General features: G+C 45.0%; 7 protein-coding genes across 7 annotated transcripts; 4 read left to right on the top strand and 3 right to left on the bottom strand.

Annotated features, from left to right (window-relative positions):
* Positions 1-635: 635 nt before the first annotated feature.
* N7478_007401 (DUF2264 domain-containing protein) lies at positions 636-2,690 on the top strand (the record flags this gene model as incomplete). Its single annotated transcript, XM_056923615.1, has 1 exon — positions 636-2,690. The coding sequence occupies one exon, from the start codon at positions 636-638 to the stop codon at positions 2,688-2,690; it is 2,055 nt and encodes a 684-aa protein (XP_056776341.1).
* Positions 2,691-2,860: 170 nt separating this feature from the next.
* On the bottom strand, positions 2,861-4,109 carry N7478_007400 (uncharacterized protein; the record flags this gene model as incomplete). The annotated part of the gene is made up of 2 exons (XM_056923614.1): positions 2,861-3,438; positions 3,503-4,109. 2 exons carry the CDS (start codon positions 4,107-4,109, stop codon positions 2,861-2,863), a joined length of 1,185 nt encoding a protein of 394 aa, XP_056776340.1.
* Positions 4,110-4,574: 465 nt separating this feature from the next.
* Positions 4,575-6,032, top strand: N7478_007399 (uncharacterized protein; the record flags this gene model as incomplete). The annotated part of the gene is made up of 1 exon (XM_056923613.1): positions 4,575-6,032. The coding sequence occupies one exon, from the start codon at positions 4,575-4,577 to the stop codon at positions 6,030-6,032; it is 1,458 nt and encodes a 485-aa protein (XP_056776339.1).
* A 1,397-nt stretch (positions 6,033-7,429) lies between these two features.
* On the bottom strand, positions 7,430-9,246 carry N7478_007398 (uncharacterized protein; the record flags this gene model as incomplete). Its single annotated transcript, XM_056923612.1, has 3 exons — positions 7,430-8,099; positions 8,259-8,627; positions 8,702-9,246. 3 exons carry the CDS (start codon positions 9,244-9,246, stop codon positions 7,430-7,432), a joined length of 1,584 nt encoding a protein of 527 aa, XP_056776338.1.
* Positions 9,247-9,698: 452 nt separating this feature from the next.
* Positions 9,699-11,390, top strand: N7478_007397 (M24 family metallopeptidase; the record flags this gene model as incomplete). Its single annotated transcript, XM_056923611.1, has 4 exons — positions 9,699-10,142; positions 10,208-10,616; positions 10,680-11,132; positions 11,197-11,390. 4 exons carry the CDS (start codon positions 9,699-9,701, stop codon positions 11,388-11,390), a joined length of 1,500 nt encoding a protein of 499 aa, XP_056776337.1.
* A 2,126-nt stretch (positions 11,391-13,516) lies between these two features.
* Positions 13,517-14,377, top strand: N7478_007396 (glutathione S-transferase family protein; the record flags this gene model as incomplete). Its single annotated transcript, XM_056923610.1, has 4 exons — positions 13,517-13,572; positions 13,624-13,777; positions 13,846-13,960; positions 14,019-14,377. 4 exons carry the CDS (start codon positions 13,517-13,519, stop codon positions 14,375-14,377), a joined length of 684 nt encoding a protein of 227 aa, XP_056776336.1.
* Positions 14,378-15,335: 958 nt separating this feature from the next.
* On the bottom strand, positions 15,336-16,942 carry N7478_007395 (uncharacterized protein; the record flags this gene model as incomplete). Its single annotated transcript, XM_056923609.1, has 5 exons — positions 15,336-15,479; positions 15,532-15,906; positions 15,969-16,388; positions 16,445-16,839; positions 16,903-16,942. 5 exons carry the CDS (start codon positions 16,940-16,942, stop codon positions 15,336-15,338), a joined length of 1,374 nt encoding a protein of 457 aa, XP_056776335.1.
* Positions 16,943-19,933: the final 2,991 nt, after the last annotated feature.

Raw genomic sequence — 19,933 nt, 5'->3', positions numbered from 1 at the left:
CTATTGCGAGCGACTTGTTAGCCTTTAATTTGGGTGAATTTACAGACTCGTAGTAGCTGCCTACCCACACGTTGAGTCAGCGTCTGAATTATACCAACTTTGACTCCTGGTTTATTCTTTGTGTATTCATAATGACAAGCGACCCCTTTCCAAGTTAGCGTCACGGATTTCAAATGCAGAAGCTCGCACAGGACCCACCAAGGCGTGTACAGCGGCTGCAAGACGGGTGATCTCTCGAGCACCGTAATTTTCGGCTTCGACATGACTGGCAAGCTGGGGTTTCCGTCTCGGTTCCTTGTGGGCCTGAGGTGTCTCGGAGAGAGGAAGATTCCATGTTGCGATGGGCCCCGGGGATCGGGCGGAGGGAACGCGAACATTTTAGATTTAACGGATCAGAGACGAGGCCTTAGCACCGGGGCCCCGCCTGGAGAGCGCGGGGTGAAAGCATGTGGGCCCATAGCTAATGTGACGTTGCCATCAATCGGCTGAAGTAATGTGCCGGTGTCTTGAATTCCATCGCGTGGGTCGGCAGGACCTTCCGATCGTGTTGGGGATGTATTTCCAAAAGAAATAACGAGGCCCACAGCGTCAATGGTTTACTGAAAGTGATTTTCTGAATGATTTGCACGTAAAAAATGCCTCCACTTTCCGGATTCTCCGATAATCGCTTTCGCAACCGGGATGACCTGCTTCTCGCAACAACCTCGCTCCTCAGGCCACTCGAACCTTACTTCTCGCCTGGAAATGCTCTTGTCCAATTGCCCGTTTACTCGGGTGCACACTTTGACGAAACAGCTGCACAACTGGAGGGTTTTGCCAGGCCAATCTGGGCCATAGCAGCTGTTGTCGCTGACCCTTCAAAGAGTGTCACTCCAGAGATCACCCGCTATGTCAATCGTTTGGTCACCGGCCTTCGAAATGGAATCAATCCAGAGAATTCTGAGTACTGGGGTGCGATAGGGGACTGGGACCAACGAATGGTTGAGGCTGAACCGATTTCAGTCGCACTTTTAATGGCTCCCAAAACATTTTATGATCCCTTATCGCCGACCGATCGACGCAACTTGTCTCAATGGCTATCCGGTCTTAATGGCCGAATTATGCCCCGAAATAATTGGCGCTGGTTCAGAATATTTGCAAATCTCGCTTTAACTCAAGTATGCGGTGTGCCTTATGAAGATATTGACCAGTTCATTAAGGACGATTTCGATATGCTTGATAAATTTGTATTGAGGGACGGATGGTCAGCAGATGGGATATGGAGACAAGACTCGGGCTGTGGTCAAGAAAGCTACGGTAGACAGGCAGACTATTATTCAGGAAGTTTCGCAATCCAGTTCAGCCAGTTGCTTTACTGCATAGTTGCAAAAAACGACAATGAGCGAGTCTCTCGATATCAACAGCAAGCGCGAGAATTTGCCAGTGAATTCTGGCGGTATTTCGACGTAGATGGAGCTTCCATTCCATTCGGTCGCTCGTTGACATACCGATTTTCAATGGGCGCCTTCTATGCCGCATTTGCTCTTGCAAAATGCTACGACAATTCAAGTCTCTGCACATCTGTTGGATTCCTAAAAGGAATGCTTCTAAGACATTTAAGGTGGTGGGCTTGTCACTCGTCAAATATATTTGCCTCGGATGGAACATTGACTGTTGGGTATTTGTATCCAAATTCCTTCATGTGTGAGGACTATAACTCACCCCAGTCACCATACTGGGCAATGAAAAGCTTCGTGGTTTTGGCCTTGGACTCCGATAGTGAATTCTGGGCTGCATCTGAGCTTCCTCACCCTTTTAAATACTATGTACACGTCAAAACTACATCCATTGCAAGCGTCAAGTTTCTCCCTGCTCCGTCTCAAATTCTGTGCAATCATCCCCGAGGTCAGCACCACTTCATGCTGTCTAGCGGGCAATTTTGCGCTTGGCCTTTGAAGGCGACACACGCTAAATATAGCAAATTTGCATACTCCTCCGCATTTGGCTTCAGTGTACCCACGGGGCCTTTGTTGAGCCAGCTTGCGCCCGACAGCACACTCATCTGCTGTCAAGATGGAGAAAATTGGGCCACGAGATGGGAGACAGTGGGCATCGCTCGTCCGATAACTCTGCAAGTAGCCGATTCCGAGGTACCTTGCCTTCGAAGCCTTTGGAAGCCTTGGAAATCTGGTGGCATTGAAATTGAGACGACATTGATTCCTCCGTGCGATCAATGGCCTGATTGGCATATCAGATGTCATCGTGTCAAATGCAGAGACCATGAAACAAATGATAAACCGACAACCCTCACGCTTGTGGAAGGAGGCTTTGCAATACAAGCGAAACAACCGCGAAAGATGTGTACTTTGGATCAAGATTGGAAAAACATACCGGACCACGGTGGGACATTGGAGACTGCAGCCATTGCACTGGTCGTAAGTCCCGCGGGCGTGAGTGGCTTGGCGAACATACACGTCTCAGAGGGAGTGACTTTGGGAAAGATCTTAAAATCAGACCCGAATTCCAACTTGATGGAACCCAGAACATTGATTCCAAAGATTCAATTTGATGTTACCCTTCAACCGGGTGCGGAAGTGACAATACAGAATGCTGTTTTTGCTATCGCCAAAGGCAAGGAATATGCCGCCTATGAGGAGCTATCCGCTAAGTGGAATCAGCGGCCATCATTAGCTGAATACCAGTTTAGGTAGACTTTTTTTATCAAATGACGTACAAAATGCGGAGACAGTTTTTAGCCATAATAAAATGTGTTCCTTCATTTGGCTACTTCGTCTTAAAAAATCAGAATAACGCTTATGGATGTATAAGGGAAGGTAAAAACAACAACTGTAAGTCGTTTAAACATAGCCAGAATCTTAATCTAAGCACTATTTTCCGCGTGCGTTAATGTTTCATACGCAACAAACAATCCGTTATTACCCGCGGGTCTCTGCTTGGAAGTGAGTTTTCCAGTCTGCGGCATATCGATACCCATCCTGAAAGACAGCCCATTATAACCAACTTCTGTAATTGGACCAAGGGTTAGGCTCAAGTTACCCCCACACACCCACGATGGAACAGACTCTCCATTGACGAATTCCGAATGAAACTCTAGTCCATGTTGCAACCGAGTTCCTACATCCGTCTTGTACAAATCTGTTCCTTGGATTCGTGATGTCTCCGCTACGTGCGCCATAGATGCGAACGAATATCCGGTGTGTTCAAGATCACGGCAAGTCTCCTGTGCCTGACCATCTTCTTGGAATACTGTCTGATTGAACCACCATGAAATTATTGCTTCGGGGTCTGAGCTCTGCCCACGGGCGGCTACTGGATACTCTCCATCAGATGTCATGTATACAGTAGCAGGTACCCGCTTCAGGAACCAGGACATCGCAGTATCGTACGACGCCGAGTCTTCAAGAAAGACCGACATCAATATCGCAGCTTCGGTCATAACTTGAAAAAATATCAGTAATAGTACATAAGCCGTAAGTAACCTATCTTCTTTTCATTCACTTACCTAGCTCCCAATTCGCCACATTATGATCAGTTCCATTCACAGTGAGAGGCATATACACATTTTTTAACATTGACCCAAATTGTTCAATGTTGGCATCAGACCAGCTGGCATTGGTATAGCGGATTAGCTCTCCAGCTCTAGCCCAAATAGAACCAACCCAGCCAGATTGCAAAGGAGCGTTGGTGTTGTTATGGCCTTTGATGACGGCAGAATACGCATCCATGATCTTGATAGCCTGTTCGGCATGTGGCTTCGAGCCACCGATTGCCCATGCTAATGCATTTCCATATGCAGCAATTGAGTCATTGCGTTCTGCAAGGCATCCGACATCCGGGATAGAGTATGATCCGCATTCAACAATAGTAACTGGGGATGGCTCCCTCGGATTTGCGACACCGTCATCATTGAGCAAGGCGTTATAGGCATCTGTCCACGGTTGTTCTTTATTTTGAACCTTTTGGCGAATGAAGTTGAGTTGGGATTCGCTGATCATTACCCCTGGGTGAATCCATGCCGTGGGGGCTGTGGCTGATACGGATGGTATAGCGGCTACGGTCGGAAAGACTGCAGCGATTATGAGACAAAAAACACTTGTGATAAACAGCATATTTAAGTAGAATGCCTTTGTTCGTAAGATCTTAAATGAATTTAAAATTCGTAGCGTATATCATCTATGCTTTGTACTTGATTATATGCTTTCTTTCTGACACGACTCATGTTTCAACGAGTCTATAGATGTAACCCCCACAACTCCCCACTGTTGAATTCCGGCTGCGGGGGAAGGATCCACCCGATCAATACAAACCGGCTAAAGAATTAGACCGATTGGTCACTTTTCGTGGGATTTCTCAGCCACTCAGGAGGGGGGGGGGGCGTCTATGTAACATTGAACCCGTGAACATGATCGAAATACCCATATTTTTGACGACTAGTCGACCTCACATGTCATCCGCGACGAGTGGGAGATGTATATAATAATTAGCGGTTTGACCAGGCGAAACTTGCGTCAGTTCTATCTGTACGCCTTGAAAACGAAACTTTCATTCAATACTCGGAAATGCATCTGGTGAAAATGACCAATTGTTTTCTTCGGCTTGGCACATCCATCACCGTTCTAGCAAGTTTGATACAGCCTTCTATTGCAGACATCTACCTTGACTGTGGATCCCCGACAGCTGGAAGTGGGAGCAAAAGCAGCCCGTTCAACTCAGTGAATAGTGCGAACAAAGCAGTACTTCGCCCTGGAGAATCATTCAATATTAAATCTGGAACCACATGCTTTGGGGTACTATCACCGCGTGGTAGTGGGACATATGAAAATCCAATTGTAATGACAAGTTATGGGGATGGTCCACTTCCAATTATCAACGGATCTGGCGCAGCGGAAGTTGTCAGCCTAACGAATCAAAACTACTGGGACATCTCCAATATTGCAGTAGTGAACCCTGCTACAGAAAATGCCTGGCGGCGCGGCATTGTTGGGGTATCCAGCGATGGGACCGTGCACCAGGGTCTCTACATCCATGACGTGACAGTTTACGACGTCGCGGGTGAAACAGACAAAGCAACACAGTCTGACGCTTTCATTGCTTCTGCCGGAATAATCGTTAATGGAACCGAGAACGGCAGCCGCTATGATGATGTGCAGGTCTATAACAACACGGTCTACGATTGTGGTGGAGGCGGAATCAAGGTTCGCGTCGGGCAAATGGACAACCGCGGCACGGGCGTGCATATATGGGGTAACAATATTTCCTACGTTGGCGGCGACGGAATTGTAGTCTCATACGGGGGATCATCTATCATCGAAAAGAATATTGCGGGGTTCCTCGGACACGGAAAATACCCATACACAGGCGGCAATTTCGCCGGTATCTGGGTCCTGGGATGTCGTGATGCCGTGATGCGACTCAACGTTGTCCATGACTCACTCATGTCGGATGTTGATAGCGAAGCATTCGACTGCGATTGGGGGAATGAGGGTACTTGCACTGTCGAGTACAACTACAGCCATGACAACGCTGGTGGCATTTTCTTGAACTGTGATGGATGCGGCACAGCTGGAGGAGCAACACAGATCGTTCGATATAATATCTTCCAAAATGATTGTCGCATATACAGCAACGGAGACGGCGTACAATTGGAATTTTATAATAATGTGGTCTACTGCCCTGACAAGGCGTTTGAGATTGCATTGCCACCGCACACAAATTTGTCCAATAATATTTGGGTTGGGACGGCAAATTCGACCTTGCCAACTGGTGGATCTATTGAATGGCATGCCAACCTGTTCCAGACGGTTGGTAGGCCAACCGACACGGCTGGAATTGCAGGCGATCCACAATTTACCAACCCTGGAACTGGAATGGACACAATTGATTCAGTTAATGGCTACATGCTACTCTCAGGAAGCTCGGCTATTGGTAATGGGAACCTCATTTCTGACAATGGAGGACGCGACTTTTGGGCCAATATGGTCTCTCCACACAAATTGCCCAATATCGGAGCTTACAATGGTCCGGGTGCTTAGCGAGTGGAGTTAGACTTGGGTTGGCATAGCGGTTGCTATGCTTGTAATCATCTTCTTTGTGTGAGGCCTAATACAGCACTTGATGATAGTGCCACCTAAAGTTACGACTGTAAGTGTTCAGTTGCGCAGGAATTGAATGGGGCGCTTTTTGACGTGTTTATTTTCGTGCTCAGCATAATCTCCCGGATTACTGGTTCGGGAGAAGGGCTCGTCAGGCATAGGCTTGTTGAGAAACCATTCCTGTCATTAGCTATAGTTTTGAGAGAAATCCAAATTCTTCTAAACAAGACCTTGCAAAGAGGCTCCTAGCCATTCTCAACTGACCACTCAAACAAATTATCACTTGGCACCATACCACGAACAGTATTGTAGTGGTCACGATGAACCCGCTTTAAATTTCGCTGGATAGCATCTTTAGTGGTGCTGCCATGGAAGATTTCCGGATAAGAGTATACAGCCAATGATACTTTGCAGAGAATCACTGCATCCCCCATATAACCCATGATCTATCAATCTCTTCGACTATAGTTTATTAGAAATTCCGATACGAAGCGTTTGCATCGGGACGCACGTTAAGGACCACCTTGACGTATGAGTAGGCAGCGAGCAACTCGGGGCCAAATAAGATACACAACGAGTCAACCACAGCTTGACTAACCAAGAAGATTGTCGAACTCCCCGCTAGTAATATGAACGTCGCCATCACGGGCACCACTGTATTTCCGCCGCACTAGCTCAGTACACAGTTCCAGTTTGCTGCCATTTGGTTCAAACACCAAGTCCCACCCGTAATTTGTTTGTGGGTCCACAGTTCGTAAGGCCACACTTATTGACTCTGTTCCAGTGCGTGGCAAGCCCAAGCAGAACACCTCAACTGGCTTCGTGTGTCTGTGGGAGGCCGCCTCGGGGAATCGGTAGAATAACCTTACGGTCGCGGAGTTATTATCTCCTTATGTTTCTTCCGGCTATATAAAGCATCGCGTTACGATTAGTTCTGAATAACACACTTCTTACACGCTTTTGATGATATGGCTGCTACGTTCTGCGATTCTGATTTCCCGCGTTGACCGGGGAAAGATATTGATCTTTTTCAGTGGGTTTTTCTGACTAGTATTCCAATACAGGCCTATTTCCCTTCTTCAATATTTAGCAAGGCCCCTATTTTAAAGTTTGAACAAAAAAAAATCATCTCTTCTAGTTGGGTTTCATACAAATAATGAGATCGGCCAAGGACTGCTAAGCAACCGAATAACTTTAGGTTGAATTCGGAAATACCCAGAATCGTCAAATGATCCCAAATTTAAGATTCTTCACTCGCGGGTATTCACTTTTTTACTATGGATTTAAGTTGCAACGGACTAAACTGAAGCCATTTCACTACCGTACCTGCTAATAATTCAATCCACAATCTTTCCTTCAAGATCTAGTGTTCCTTGTTCTTGAACACCCCATTCAATGTTATTATATCCATGGGCAACAAGATAATCCTTCCACTCCTGATCGCCATGGTCTAGGATCTTGTTACTATCCTCCAGGACAAACCACGCGATAAGTGAGCCCAGAATGGCAAATCCTGACCCGATTAGAAAAACCGCTTGTGTGCCTTTGAAGCTATCGGCCCCCCAACTAGCCATAATAGGTTTGAAGACTTGTGTGCCAATCGCAGCACCCGCCTTGCTCCAAGCAGCAGCGAAACCAACCCCATGGCCGCGGAGAGCAGTTGGAAAACTCTCGCTAGCTGTGAGAACAATAGTCGAGCCAGGTCCGACTTCGCCCAATGTAAGGAAGATGCCATATAGGACTATAAACAGGGGAAGTCTCTCCTGGATGGGGCCCAATGCTCCTCCAAGGATGAAGCCGAGAATCCCCTGGAGCAAGAAGCCTAGGGCCATAGTGCGTCGTCGGCCAATTTTATCCGACAGGAATCCACCGATAAAAGCACCAGGGATGTAAAAGCAGTTGATGAGTGTGCCCCAGGCCATTGTCAGTGCTAGCGAGGAGGATGGATTGACGCGACCGACGATGGTGGATGAGAAGAGACCAAACGGGTAAGAGATATAGTTGTATCTGAACGATGCAACTCATTAGTTCATAGTCTCCAAAATTACTAGTCATTTCAGACGTTTCTCCGATTCGAACATTTGAATGTTCAAATCTCAAGCTTTATCATAGAGGCTGACCAAGACCAACCTTGCGGTCGGGTGGAGTAGCTTTTCTTCCACTTACATGAACCACGACCCACAAACACCCAGCAAAGGCCTCCAGTACTTCTTCGCAGCCAGCCAGTATGGAACTGGCTGCTTTTTCATCGAGCTCTTTTTATAAGCTGTGCTCATCACCATCCGATAACGAAACCAGAAGATCGAAAGCGGCGGGATCGCGCCCATAGCCAGGGACACACGCCAGACAGCCTCATAATGGCGAACTTGCTGATGGAAACACAAGAGCAAAATCAATGGAACAAGTGCACCGAATGCAAATCCAAGCGAGGCTGATAGGTCGCCAATCATCGCGAAGATGAAGCCACGTCGTTTGCGAATGCCCGGTGCTTCGTCTGTCGCTTCAGCGGCACCAGCGCCAGCGACAGGATACTCTCTACAACATCATGTGTCAGGAAATCAGAAGAACAGAGACCAGAACTAAATCGGATTTTAATTTCAATCACTTACCCGCCTGCTCCAACACCAGCAATGCCTCGAGCAATAATTAGCATCCAAAACATGCCATCCTCTGTTAGGCCACTAGCACCCGCACTCAAGGCAATTCCCAGGACCAAGATCACTGTGGTGAGAACTGCACCAGCCTTGCGACCAACTTTGTCGGAAAAATATCCGAATGACAGCATGCCGATGATCATACCAACCATGAAGGCATTCGACAGGCGGGCCGCGACCGCGGTGGTCAGTGATTTGGGGTAGATTACTGCCATTAACAATTCAATGTTACCAATAATCGAGGCGTTGAAACCATCTGATCCAATAGCCAGGCCGCTAAAAATGACCATCATGACCATGGATAGACGTGAATACCCCCGGTCGGGGACATTGTCGGGCGCATTGGGGGAACAAGTTGTATCGGTAGTCGCCTTGGGCACCGCGCTGGGGATTTCATGGCCTGAGTCTACTTTCGCATCGGGTTCCTCATTCGACATTTCGTCTGAGGTCGCGGTCGGCGTATTATTTTCTGCACTATCCACTGCTGTATGGACGCTCATACTTGACTGCTGGGCGGGGTACGCGACTATTCTTCTTATCAGTCTTCGCAATTTTTCCTCCAAATTGGCCGAGTCTCGCACTTTATACAGATGCGACCGGCAAATGCTCGTATGGACTTGCACTGTTCTGGACTACTGTCCGATTCGCTAGATTGTTGCATACCGTTATCGGACGCTTTCAAGTGCCGACCTAATGAGATGCGGGGTTAGACCATGAATATCGGCGGTATTTCGGAATCTAAATCTACAGATTGGCTCTAGTTTACACGCTAAAGACCATTGAGATTAACAAGTGGGGTGGGCGCGAAACGCCATCTCTAGAGGAGGAAGGTCAAAACGAGGGGAATAGCCGGCGGGTGGAGTCGGCAAATGCGAGATAAAGCCACCCCTGGGTCCCAGCTTGACTTCTGAACTTCACTAGCGACTTTGAAAAGATTCATTCTTATCGCACCATGTTGGCCAAACATGTTGCTTGGGCCGCGTACGACATAGAGGCACCTATTAGACCTCAAAAATGTAGAAGCGGGTGCTTCTCTCTTCGCAATGCAGCATGGTTTCTTGCGACAGCTGGCTTGTTAGCAACCGCATTTTACAACAAAGCATTCAGCGCGAGTTTACATCTTCCAGGTTTTAAAGGAGATGCTTCTCCGTGTCAGAGTCAACATGACTCCAATAAGCTGAAAAACTTCCAGCAATGCGCAATTGACAATCTTTTGAACACAGGGTTACCATTCCTGCAGAATGCATCACCTATGGTAGTTGCGGATTATGAAGAACGTCGCGATCGCTTAGCTGAGGCTTTAGTAGCCGAGGATGTTGACGCTTTTGTAGTTGAACCAGGCTATACATTCAAGTATTATGGCAATGTCAGCCAGCCTGAATGGGAGGTGTGGGAGGTAAGTAAATTCAAAGCGACAAAGCAATTTCCTTGCAGAATTACCCTTACTTATGTACTTGATAGCCTGAAGAGCGACCGTTCTTAATGGTTGTGCGCCCCGTAATTGACGCCACGGGCAGTATCAAAGCCAACACGACCTTCCTTTGCCCTTCATTTGAGGCAGAGCGAGCACGACTCCTCGGGATGCCCTTCACTCAGGCAATTCAGATTGTACCGTGGGAGGAGCACTGGGATCCCTATACCACTCTGTGGCAGTCTGGCGTATTTTCCACCCTGACCCGCATCCCTCGCTTGATGGTCGACGAAGAAATGCGCGACTTCATCCAGCGCGGCCTGGGCTCAGTGGGATATGATATTGTTGGCTTGCGAGGCCGTGTTGAGGAAGTCCGCCAGATCAAAAGTGCTGGCGAAGTTGAGATACTCCGTGCCGTGAATACAGGAACAGTTGAGGCCGTTCGCCAGATGAGAAAATGTCTTATGAGCCCCTACCCTATCCAGCAGGCTAGTAACACTTGCTGACTGAATCTTTAAATAGGTCTGTACCCAGGCCTGACCGAAAATCAAATCGCTGCAGCCCTGGATAACGCTCTCCGTGCATCTGGCATGGAGCCTTTCTTCGACATAGTTCTTTTTGATGAGAACGCATCAAATCCCCACGGTGGTACCAACGGGTCGAAGGTTCTCGAGGCGGAGACTTTTGTATTGATTGATGTCGGCGCTCATCTTTATGGCTACTCGTCTGATATTTGTCGCACATTTTTCCCTCCCTTTTTAGAGAAGCCATCAGCAACAGAAGAGCTAGCTCCCTCCATTGCTGAGAAGCTGAAAGTTTGGGATATTGTATTTGAGGCCCAAACGCAATCAATTCATCAGTTCCGAGAGAACTGCACAGCTGCCAGTGTAGATATTGCTGCTCGCAATGTCATCGATGAGTCTGGCTACGAAGGGACATTTACTCATCGTGTTGGTCACGGTATCGGCATAAAAGGTACGCTTGGAATTTGAATAATTTATTTATTTCAGAGTTGGGTTTGCTGACCTGTTCCTAATAGCACACGAAAGCCCCTATCTCAATAAGGGAAACCATCAAACGATGCTCAAGAGGGGTATGGCTTTTACCTCTGAGCCTGGTATCTACCTCGTTGATAAATTTGGAGTTCGACATGAGGATATCTTTCTGGTACGTGGCAGTGACGAGCCGGAGCTTCTGACAGGTGCCAGAGCTGTTGGACCTTGGGACCCTTGAACAAACTCGGATGGACTAGACCCCAAAGCCAGGTCCCCATTCAACCTACCATAACTGAGTCATCTGGTTAGCCGGTTTGGCCTCTTCATAAAGTAAAACAGCATGGATTCCAGATTATGAGACCCCCGGAGACTCAAATTTGTATCTATTAAAAGATGGATCTATAAGAACATATTACACTTGATTAAGATCTCTATTCGTGTGCATTCTGGAATAACTATTTCTTCAACTACCATATCAAAGTGATAGGAGAACAAAAGCGCAAGATTAGGTGCTAGAAATTAGTATCACTAGAAGATCCGACCTGCATATTACTCGGAAATCTATGGCAGCAAATGATTGTCATTCAGCTTGACAGAGTCTTCGGGATCATAAGAATCATGGTGTAGTATAGCTACATGGAGAGAGTGCATAGGGACCGTGTTTGCATGTTTGTACGTTTGCTCGGTTTGACCCACTCTCGGGTACAGACCAATTAACGGATTGGTCCGAGAGCGGGAGGTACCTAATGTACGTAGTTGAGCTTCCCTCTCTCTCTTCCTCTTTTCTTCAACGTTGTTATTAGTTGTTTTTGCACCCTTTCTCCGTCCCGGTAGAGACGCAGGCAGCCTATCACACATGGCTGGTTAGGGCGATATTGCTGTCATGTGAAATCTGTGGCGTGTGTTATGGATTTCTGTGGTACAGTATGATGAGCCTTTCATCCACGGATGGACGTCAGGTGTGGATTTGACATGTCAGGCTCGGAGATACGGGGAGCTTTTGGCAAAACAAAACTGCATGATGGATAGTATTACTTAGTCAATCACTTAGAACTCTGAAATATGATATTAATGAGAGTTTTCAATAGTACACCTCACTGTTGTATTTTCCCCCACATTTGATATCAGAAAATGTAAACTTGAAGATACGAGCTCGTATATACTATAACTTACTAGGACAATATCCGATACGTTATAACGCAGTCACGGTTTTTTCGAGATATTCTAAACCTTGGAATCAAGAGACTCTCACCTCTTTCTATACAACATCCTAAATGACCATAGTGACTGGTCACTGAATTATGGACCTGAAAATAGTGGGTTCGAGTACATGCCGAATAATCCTGCCTCGAAAGGATTCTAGTAAAAACCTCAACTCGATATCTTTTCCCCTATCAACTAAGTTATAGTACAACCAATACCGCCCAAAACTTTTCAGATCGCTTTCCATTTTCAAGGCGGGATCGTTCTCAATCGGATTTATAATACAATAAACCCGCAAATAACGGTTTAATCCTTCTAACACCGAAGTTTAATTTAGACTAGTTGGCAAGGATGTCGAATTAGCTAACACGTTCTAACCCACAGACACGTTGCAATCTTGAGTTTAGGCAATGCGGTTTTTAGTTCTGGGGTGCAACACATGCAAACAACAGCAAGGTTGGCTGGTTTATTGTACCTCCAGCTCGTAAGCCACATAAGCTGAGACTGCTAAAGAGGCTGGCTCAGATAATCTCCCCTCGGTCCAGCCTCGCTCATGACAAGTAACACAAAGCTAGTTAGCCTGGAGGCGTTCCTCCATGATTACCCAACCATCAAGTAGTTCGTAGTAGTGCGGTATCCACGTCGACGATGAATCCGCTATCCAATTTCCAGGATTTAAGAGAAGCTAAGTCCGATTGGCAGGGATCCTTCCGGGACTTTATTTATTGAGGATGGTTCACCTCAATATGCGTTTTCTTGCAGATTTGCGGGACAGTGGGTCGTGTATTGGCGCTAAAAATCTCGCAAGGGCGGAATGCACTAACCCTAATTTGGACACTTCTACATAGTGGCGTGCTGAATTTCTCGCAAGAAGATCTTGTTTGGGTAAGGGGCTACGACCCCGTGGACATGAATAATCTCTTAGTGACTTTCATTTGCTATGACAAATAACGTCACAGGGGGAACTCACGAAAGATAGTATACTGGCCTGAATAAATATTAAATCCGATGTCCGAATTCGAAATTCGTCATGATATAGTATATATTGGCCACCAGCTCCCAGATGAAAGATTGTTTTCGAACCGTTTCAATCTCACATCTTGAAATTCCAAGTCCCACTACTACTAGTACAATATAATTTCCCTCCTGCTCTTTCAAAAAATGTTTACTATTCAACCGCTCAAGCTCTGGGGTCACTGGGGTGGCCCTAATCCATGGTAAGATTTTCTGGCTGGTGGCAAGCTAAACAAGCATTAACACATGCGAAGGAAGGTTTGCATGCTTCTCGAGGAGCTGAAGCTCCCTTATGACCTCCAAATTGTGGAGTTTACCGATGTCAAGCAGTCACAATACCTAGAGCTTAACCCCAACGGGCGCTTACCCACACTAGAGGATCCTAACACAGGCATTACGCTTTGGGAGGTCAGCGTCCATGAAATCTTCATAATGTCAAAAAGCTCTATAAACTAATACACCGGTTTTCCTCTTAGACTGCTGCGATCATTCTTTACCTGATAGAGCAGTATGATAAAGAGAATATCCTATCGTATGGCCAAAGCCCCGAGAAACACTTGTGTCAACAGTGGCTAGCCTTCCAGGCCTCTGGTACGCGATACTCCATCTGATATAAAGCACTGAGAACTCTCTAATAATCTGCCAACAGGCCAAGGTCCGTACTTTGGTCAAGCAACTTGGTTCGCTCGCTTCCATCCGGAGAAGCTCCCATCCGCCACAAATCGGTATCTCGATGAAATCCTTCGAGTGACCGGGGTTTTGGAAGAAGGGTTGGCACGAAGTGCCACAGGCTGGCTCGTAGGTGACAAGTGCACTTACGCTGATCTGTCATTCGTCACATGGGCTGGCGTCGGCGAGGGGCTACTTCACGAGCTGAACCGAGCGGATGGCGTGGAGGAGAAGTATCCTAGATACACGGCTTGGCTTGCGTCATTAAAAAAGAGAGAGAAGGTGGCTAAGTGTCTGGATCTCATTGCGGAGGGAAGAGCTGCACATGGCTTGAGATGACAGATGTTTAAGCGGCATACAAAATCCAAGAGCAGCGGTGACCAAAACCAAATTCAAATTGAAGACCAGTGCAATACGACATACATTTAATATCGCCACCAAAAATTTTCTATCACTTCTAAGATCCCAGTCGCCGACATAGCTTAGTCCCCACTCGTATTCCTCCGGGTGTCAGTTAAGGTGGTATCGATTATACAGCATTATGAATAATGAGATGCCCTTAGAATGTGAATTGGCCTATTACATTCTAGGTTGAGGCCCAGCATATTACCATTTGCAATTGCCAAATGATTGACTCCTTCCCCCTGACGTAGATTGAACGCTGTACTCGCTTGATGTCAGCTCGTATAATCCTAGGGCTCGGAGCTGACCAAACAAGCAGTTCAGAACATGGCATTGGCCACTATCTGTTTTACCTTGTCAATTGTGGGAAGAGCTTTGAGTTGGCTTTTGCCATCGGAAGTGATTACGTCGCAAGAGCTACACCTCCTACTGGTGTCAGTGGGCTCCGGAGCATTTCAATTTCCTAGTGATTTCATATTGGACGCATTGGATTCAAATACACTCTAACGCCGGCCGCATCTACGAAAAAGCCTTTTAGATCCCGTGCGGTAGGAATTGATTATTTCCTACAACCTTCGCAAGTTCTTCAAACCTAAGAAAAGGACAGCCAATCGATTCGCTCTCTATTCGAGCCATTTTCTTTGGCTTTGGGTGATAAGGTTTAGGTGAAGGGGGAGGGGATAATCGTTTCAAAAACGATAAACGCAGATTCCGCTGGCAATATGATCAGAACCCGACCGGGATGAATGAGCCGTGGAGGTTAGGAGTTCGTTTAACAAGATGCTCGTGGAGGATATTTATGTGCATTATCGAGCGTAACCCCGCTGACTACCTTGGTTTCTAAAAAAAAAGAGTTCTAGCTACTCAATAAGATTAAATAGCATGGACATATGCATTAATGATCAGTATCTTGATCAGTACAGTCAGATGATATGGTTTGGCTGAAAAGCTCCAGAAAATCCTTCGAAAGCGCGACGCGTATTAGGAGTAATCCTGCTAACACATCCGCCCATTTCACATTCCGTGTTTTCGAGTTTGCCTATACAAATTAGATTGTGCCAGAGTAAAATCTTCCTAAATAAGCTACATACCAAAGCTGAAGCCAGTGGGATAAAAGCCTGTCCTCCAATGCTCCATAGACTCTCTCTTATCCAATTATGACGGGGCTGTGATATGTTACTCCCCTTAATAGCGCAGCATAAGTGCCAAAGAACGAATAAGCCCCTAGTTGGCTTCTTGATTGGCTCTTGAGATTGACTTATCATCCAGGCAGGCTCTGTCTCGAGGATGACAGGGACCGCAGAGCATATGCCCTCCCTTGCTTCATTGATAGTGCTGGAAAGAATATGGTATTCCCTTGTCTCTTTGTAGCCCTCAGATGAGACAAACGTTCCGGTAGAGGAGAGTAAGTCTGCTGTGATGAGTTGTAGGCAGTGATAGTCGTTCCATCTAATCAGAAGGAGGGCCTAGTTTCGAGCATCAATATTTAAGTCTTCAACTTTAATTTTTGGAGTCAGAATGGGCTTACATTCACCAATTCATCCCTAGAAGAATGATTGACACTATCACTCTCTGCCACAGGACAAATCTTTGAAAACAAATTGAGGTTCTTTTGTATTTGCTTGACAGAGGCTCGAAGCTTTTGCACATCAATCTTTCGCGGGACCCTTTGAAGCAGACCCTCACAGTCTAACACTAGAAGACGCAAACATAACATTGCAACGTCTAATATCAAAAAGGCTTTTTCGAGGCTATTCGCCTCATATGTTGTTAACTTTTGAAAAGCGTACCCTTTAGATTTGGAAATCTGGATCGCAGCATGTAGAGTGCCAATATCTTCCAGTGATGAAGTTGAATGTGGATTATGTGGTAATTGTGATAGGATTATGAGGAGTCCTTCAAGATGGAGCTGCCAAGTCTGGTCTGCTAGGTCGATATTGACAATCATCTGGATGTGGAATAAATAATTGATATAAGTGTAGCAGGACAAAAGATGAGAAATACCTCGTATATTGAGAAGAGGAGGACTGACCTGCCAAGAGCTAGAGAATGCGGCGAGACAGCCAGTGTAGTCCTCAGCTTATTGGTTGCGGCACCGTACTCGGCAAGTAGCGCTCTTCGCTTCTCTAGTGATTGTAAAGGTTGATGTAGTGAGCGAAGACACTTCCTTATAGTATCTATCACATGGATAGATACCTCATCAGAGCCCCGTGGAGCTGCAGAGTCGAGTGAGTTGTTAGGATATTTCTCGCTGGTAAGCAACACTTCGATGGACAAAGCGGATTTTACCGAGGTCTCAATTGCTCGGTATTCATTATCGTCTCCAGAGGACGTTGAGATATGAGACTCTGATATTTGTCGGTTGGCCTGTTTTTCTCCAAATCCCAAGCAGACTCTCCCTGAATCCCTGCATCGTTGACAGAAAGGGCGTGAAAGGTCACACCGTACCTTCCTAAGCTTACAGGAGACACAACATTTGCTGGCATGGCCCGGATTGACCATTGTAAATCGTTCTTGAGAGTGGAGACCCTGTTGCAGGTCAATGGGGGAAAGTGTGGGCCCGCATTGGCGTTGGGTTCGCTTGCGTGTTGGGTTCCCTTGCGTGTTGGGTTCGCAAGGTGGATTGCAAGATCTATTCTCCACTTTACAGTGGGGCGTCATAAGTCTGTGACCCCCCTTATACACCGCCCACCATGTCGCCTTCCTATTATAGTGTACCTACGCGTCCACGCCGCCCACGCGTAAGATATTCCATATCACGTCTTTTTTTATTATTAGAGCATCTCTCAAAGACTATGCATCGTATACAAGCAATAATTGACTCCCATGGTTGGTATACTAAATATTAGTTAGAAATTTGACGTTTTCATGAGGTTTAATCCGGCAGAATTTGGATGGCAGAAAAGGGCGGTGTATTAGGGAGGGGGTCAAAGACTCATGACGCCCCACTGTAGATGCCTACTATGACCTAGCGTATTGTATTACCTAGTACCCTCTGGCGAAGTTTGATTAATCACCAATGGAATATCTCGGTTTTGTCACGTTATATTTTACAGCTAAAATCGAAGCGGGGGTGGGGAGTGGGGGCATACCCGAACCTGCCCGAGCTACCCGAATGTGGGGGTCAATTTTTTAATATCAGGTGATTTAACGTGTTTCCCGGTTAACCGGGCGACCCGGTTAGGCGAGCGACCCCATCAAAAATCCACTTTCAAAACAGCACTTTTTTTTAAAACCACAACAAAGATGCCACCCCAACGCTCTGATCGGAAAAAAAAGCTGGTCGAACAGGAGGGTCGTCTTTTATTAGCTATACAAGCTATAAAAGATGGTAAATATGCCTCTGCTGCTGCCGCTGCGCGGTCTTTTCAACTACTAGTCTCAACTTTGAAGGCCCGGCTTAATGGACGTTAATCATATGTTGAACAACGACACGGTCGCTATATTTTCTCTGAAATTGAAGAAGAATCAATAGAAAATTGGCTATTAAGTATGGATTCAAGAGGTGCAGCTCTTAATTTGTCTATATTGCGAGATATGGCCAATATTCTACTTCGTGCGCAGAAAAATATACTCTCTACTACCCTACCACCTAGTGTTAGTAAAAATTGGTCTATAGAGTTTATTAAACGACGTCTAAACCTCTCTAGTCGTTTCTTACGACGATATGACTATTAGAGAGCTCTTTCAGAAGATTCTCGAATTATTAAACTATGGTTTGATTTGGTTCAAACAACAATCGAAAAGTGGGGTATTATTTCGGACGATATCTTTAATTTTGATAAGAGTGGTTTTGCTATGGGTATTGGTTCAATATAAAAGGTTATTTCTTTAGTAGAATACTATAGTAAAAGATATCTTTTATAAGCTGGAAATTGTGAATGGGTTACTATAATTAAATATATTTAAGCTTCTAGAAGTGTTTTACCTCCACTTTTTATTTTTAAAGGAAAACTGTTTCTAGAATATTTATATCCTTATCTTCTTTAAAACTAAAAAGGCTCTTGTTTAACTATAAGTAAAAATAGTTAGATGACTAATATAATTGGTTTATAGTGGCTAGAATATCATTTTATACTAAATATTAGGGAAAGAGTTAGGAAATACTATCTATTGGTCCTCGATGGTTATAGAAGCTATTTAATCCCTAAATTTAACCAACTTTGCGAGAAAAAAACCAGATTATTCCAATCTGTATGCCTCTGTATGCGTCCTATCTTTTATAGCCTTTAGATGTAGGCTGTTTTTTAGTGTTAAAAAAGCTTTATAGTAGAGCTATTTTAAACTTGATGCGGAATGGAGTCAATTCTATCGATAAAGAAGATTTTCTTGAAATAATTATAGATATAAGATTAAAGACTTTTAAAAGCTCTACTATCTAGAATAGCTTTTTAGCTACTGGGTTAGTACTATTTAATACTAATTGTGAAGGGCTAAAGCAGAATTTATGTTCAATTGAGCTAGGCCATGTACTGTGTATAAAAAGCTTAAAGAGAGAATTACCAAGTAGGTGTTCTATATATTAGGTTATTATAGTTACATATGCTATATGACCTTATACCGGGTATTGGCCTATGATAGTATCCCCCCTTTAGGGTGGTCCTTCTTGTACGTGTTGTAGTCGTATTCGGTCGTCTTCGGGCTTGTAATAGAGTCGAAACGGGGCTGAATTGTCTTTTAAAGGTATCTAATATAAAATAATCTCGAACGTCGCTGAGGCTTTGCTAGGTCTGTTCCGTCTAACCTGTTTATTTCACTAGGGCTTTATTATAGTATCCTTAACTGACTTTCTTACGTCTTATGTCTATTATCTCTTCTATTTTATACTTAAGTTTCTTGTTAACTAGTATTGGTGGGAGATATGAATTGTCTACGATCTATAATGGAAATAGGTCTGAAGCAATAGGTCTAACTAGCTCTATATGGAATACTAGGTGGACGTTGGTGGGTACCTCTAATTGTATTATATAAGGTATAGGGATATCTAAAACTTAATATTAAATATGTAGCTAGTCCAGCTTCTTTGATTGTTGTTGTGTGTATATATTTTGTAAATTTAGCTATACCTAGTTGTCTTTCTTATAGACTAGTATAACCTATTGTTGCTTATTTGATTACTCTTCTTATAGAGCTTATGTAGAAGTGATTACGGCTTAGGCCTAATCGGTGGCTTCTTGTAGTTGATTTATGAATGTTTCGCCTGCGATTCCTGGTTGTGTATAGGTTTTGTGGGGTTTCTCTATCTTTTCTATCTTAATAGGGTTGATATAGTAACCATATATAAAGAAGAAGGGGGATAGTCCTGTTGTGCTAGTATTATAATTATTAATTATTGTAGTGATAATAGGGAGTAGTGTACTCTAATTATTTTATATATAGGTTATGAATATATATAAGATTTGTTTAACTTCTTGGTTCATATACTCTATAGTGCTATCGGATTGTAGATAGAAAGCGGTCGATAGTTAACATTAAATCGACAGCTTCTTATAT

The sequence above is a fragment of the Penicillium angulare genome (assembly GCF_028827245.1).
Source record: "Penicillium angulare strain IBT 27051 chromosome Unknown utg000005l_segment0_segment0, whole genome shotgun sequence".
Taxonomy (NCBI): domain Eukaryota; kingdom Fungi; phylum Ascomycota; class Eurotiomycetes; order Eurotiales; family Aspergillaceae; genus Penicillium; species Penicillium angulare.
This window is presented reverse-complemented; position numbering and strand designations above follow the sequence as displayed.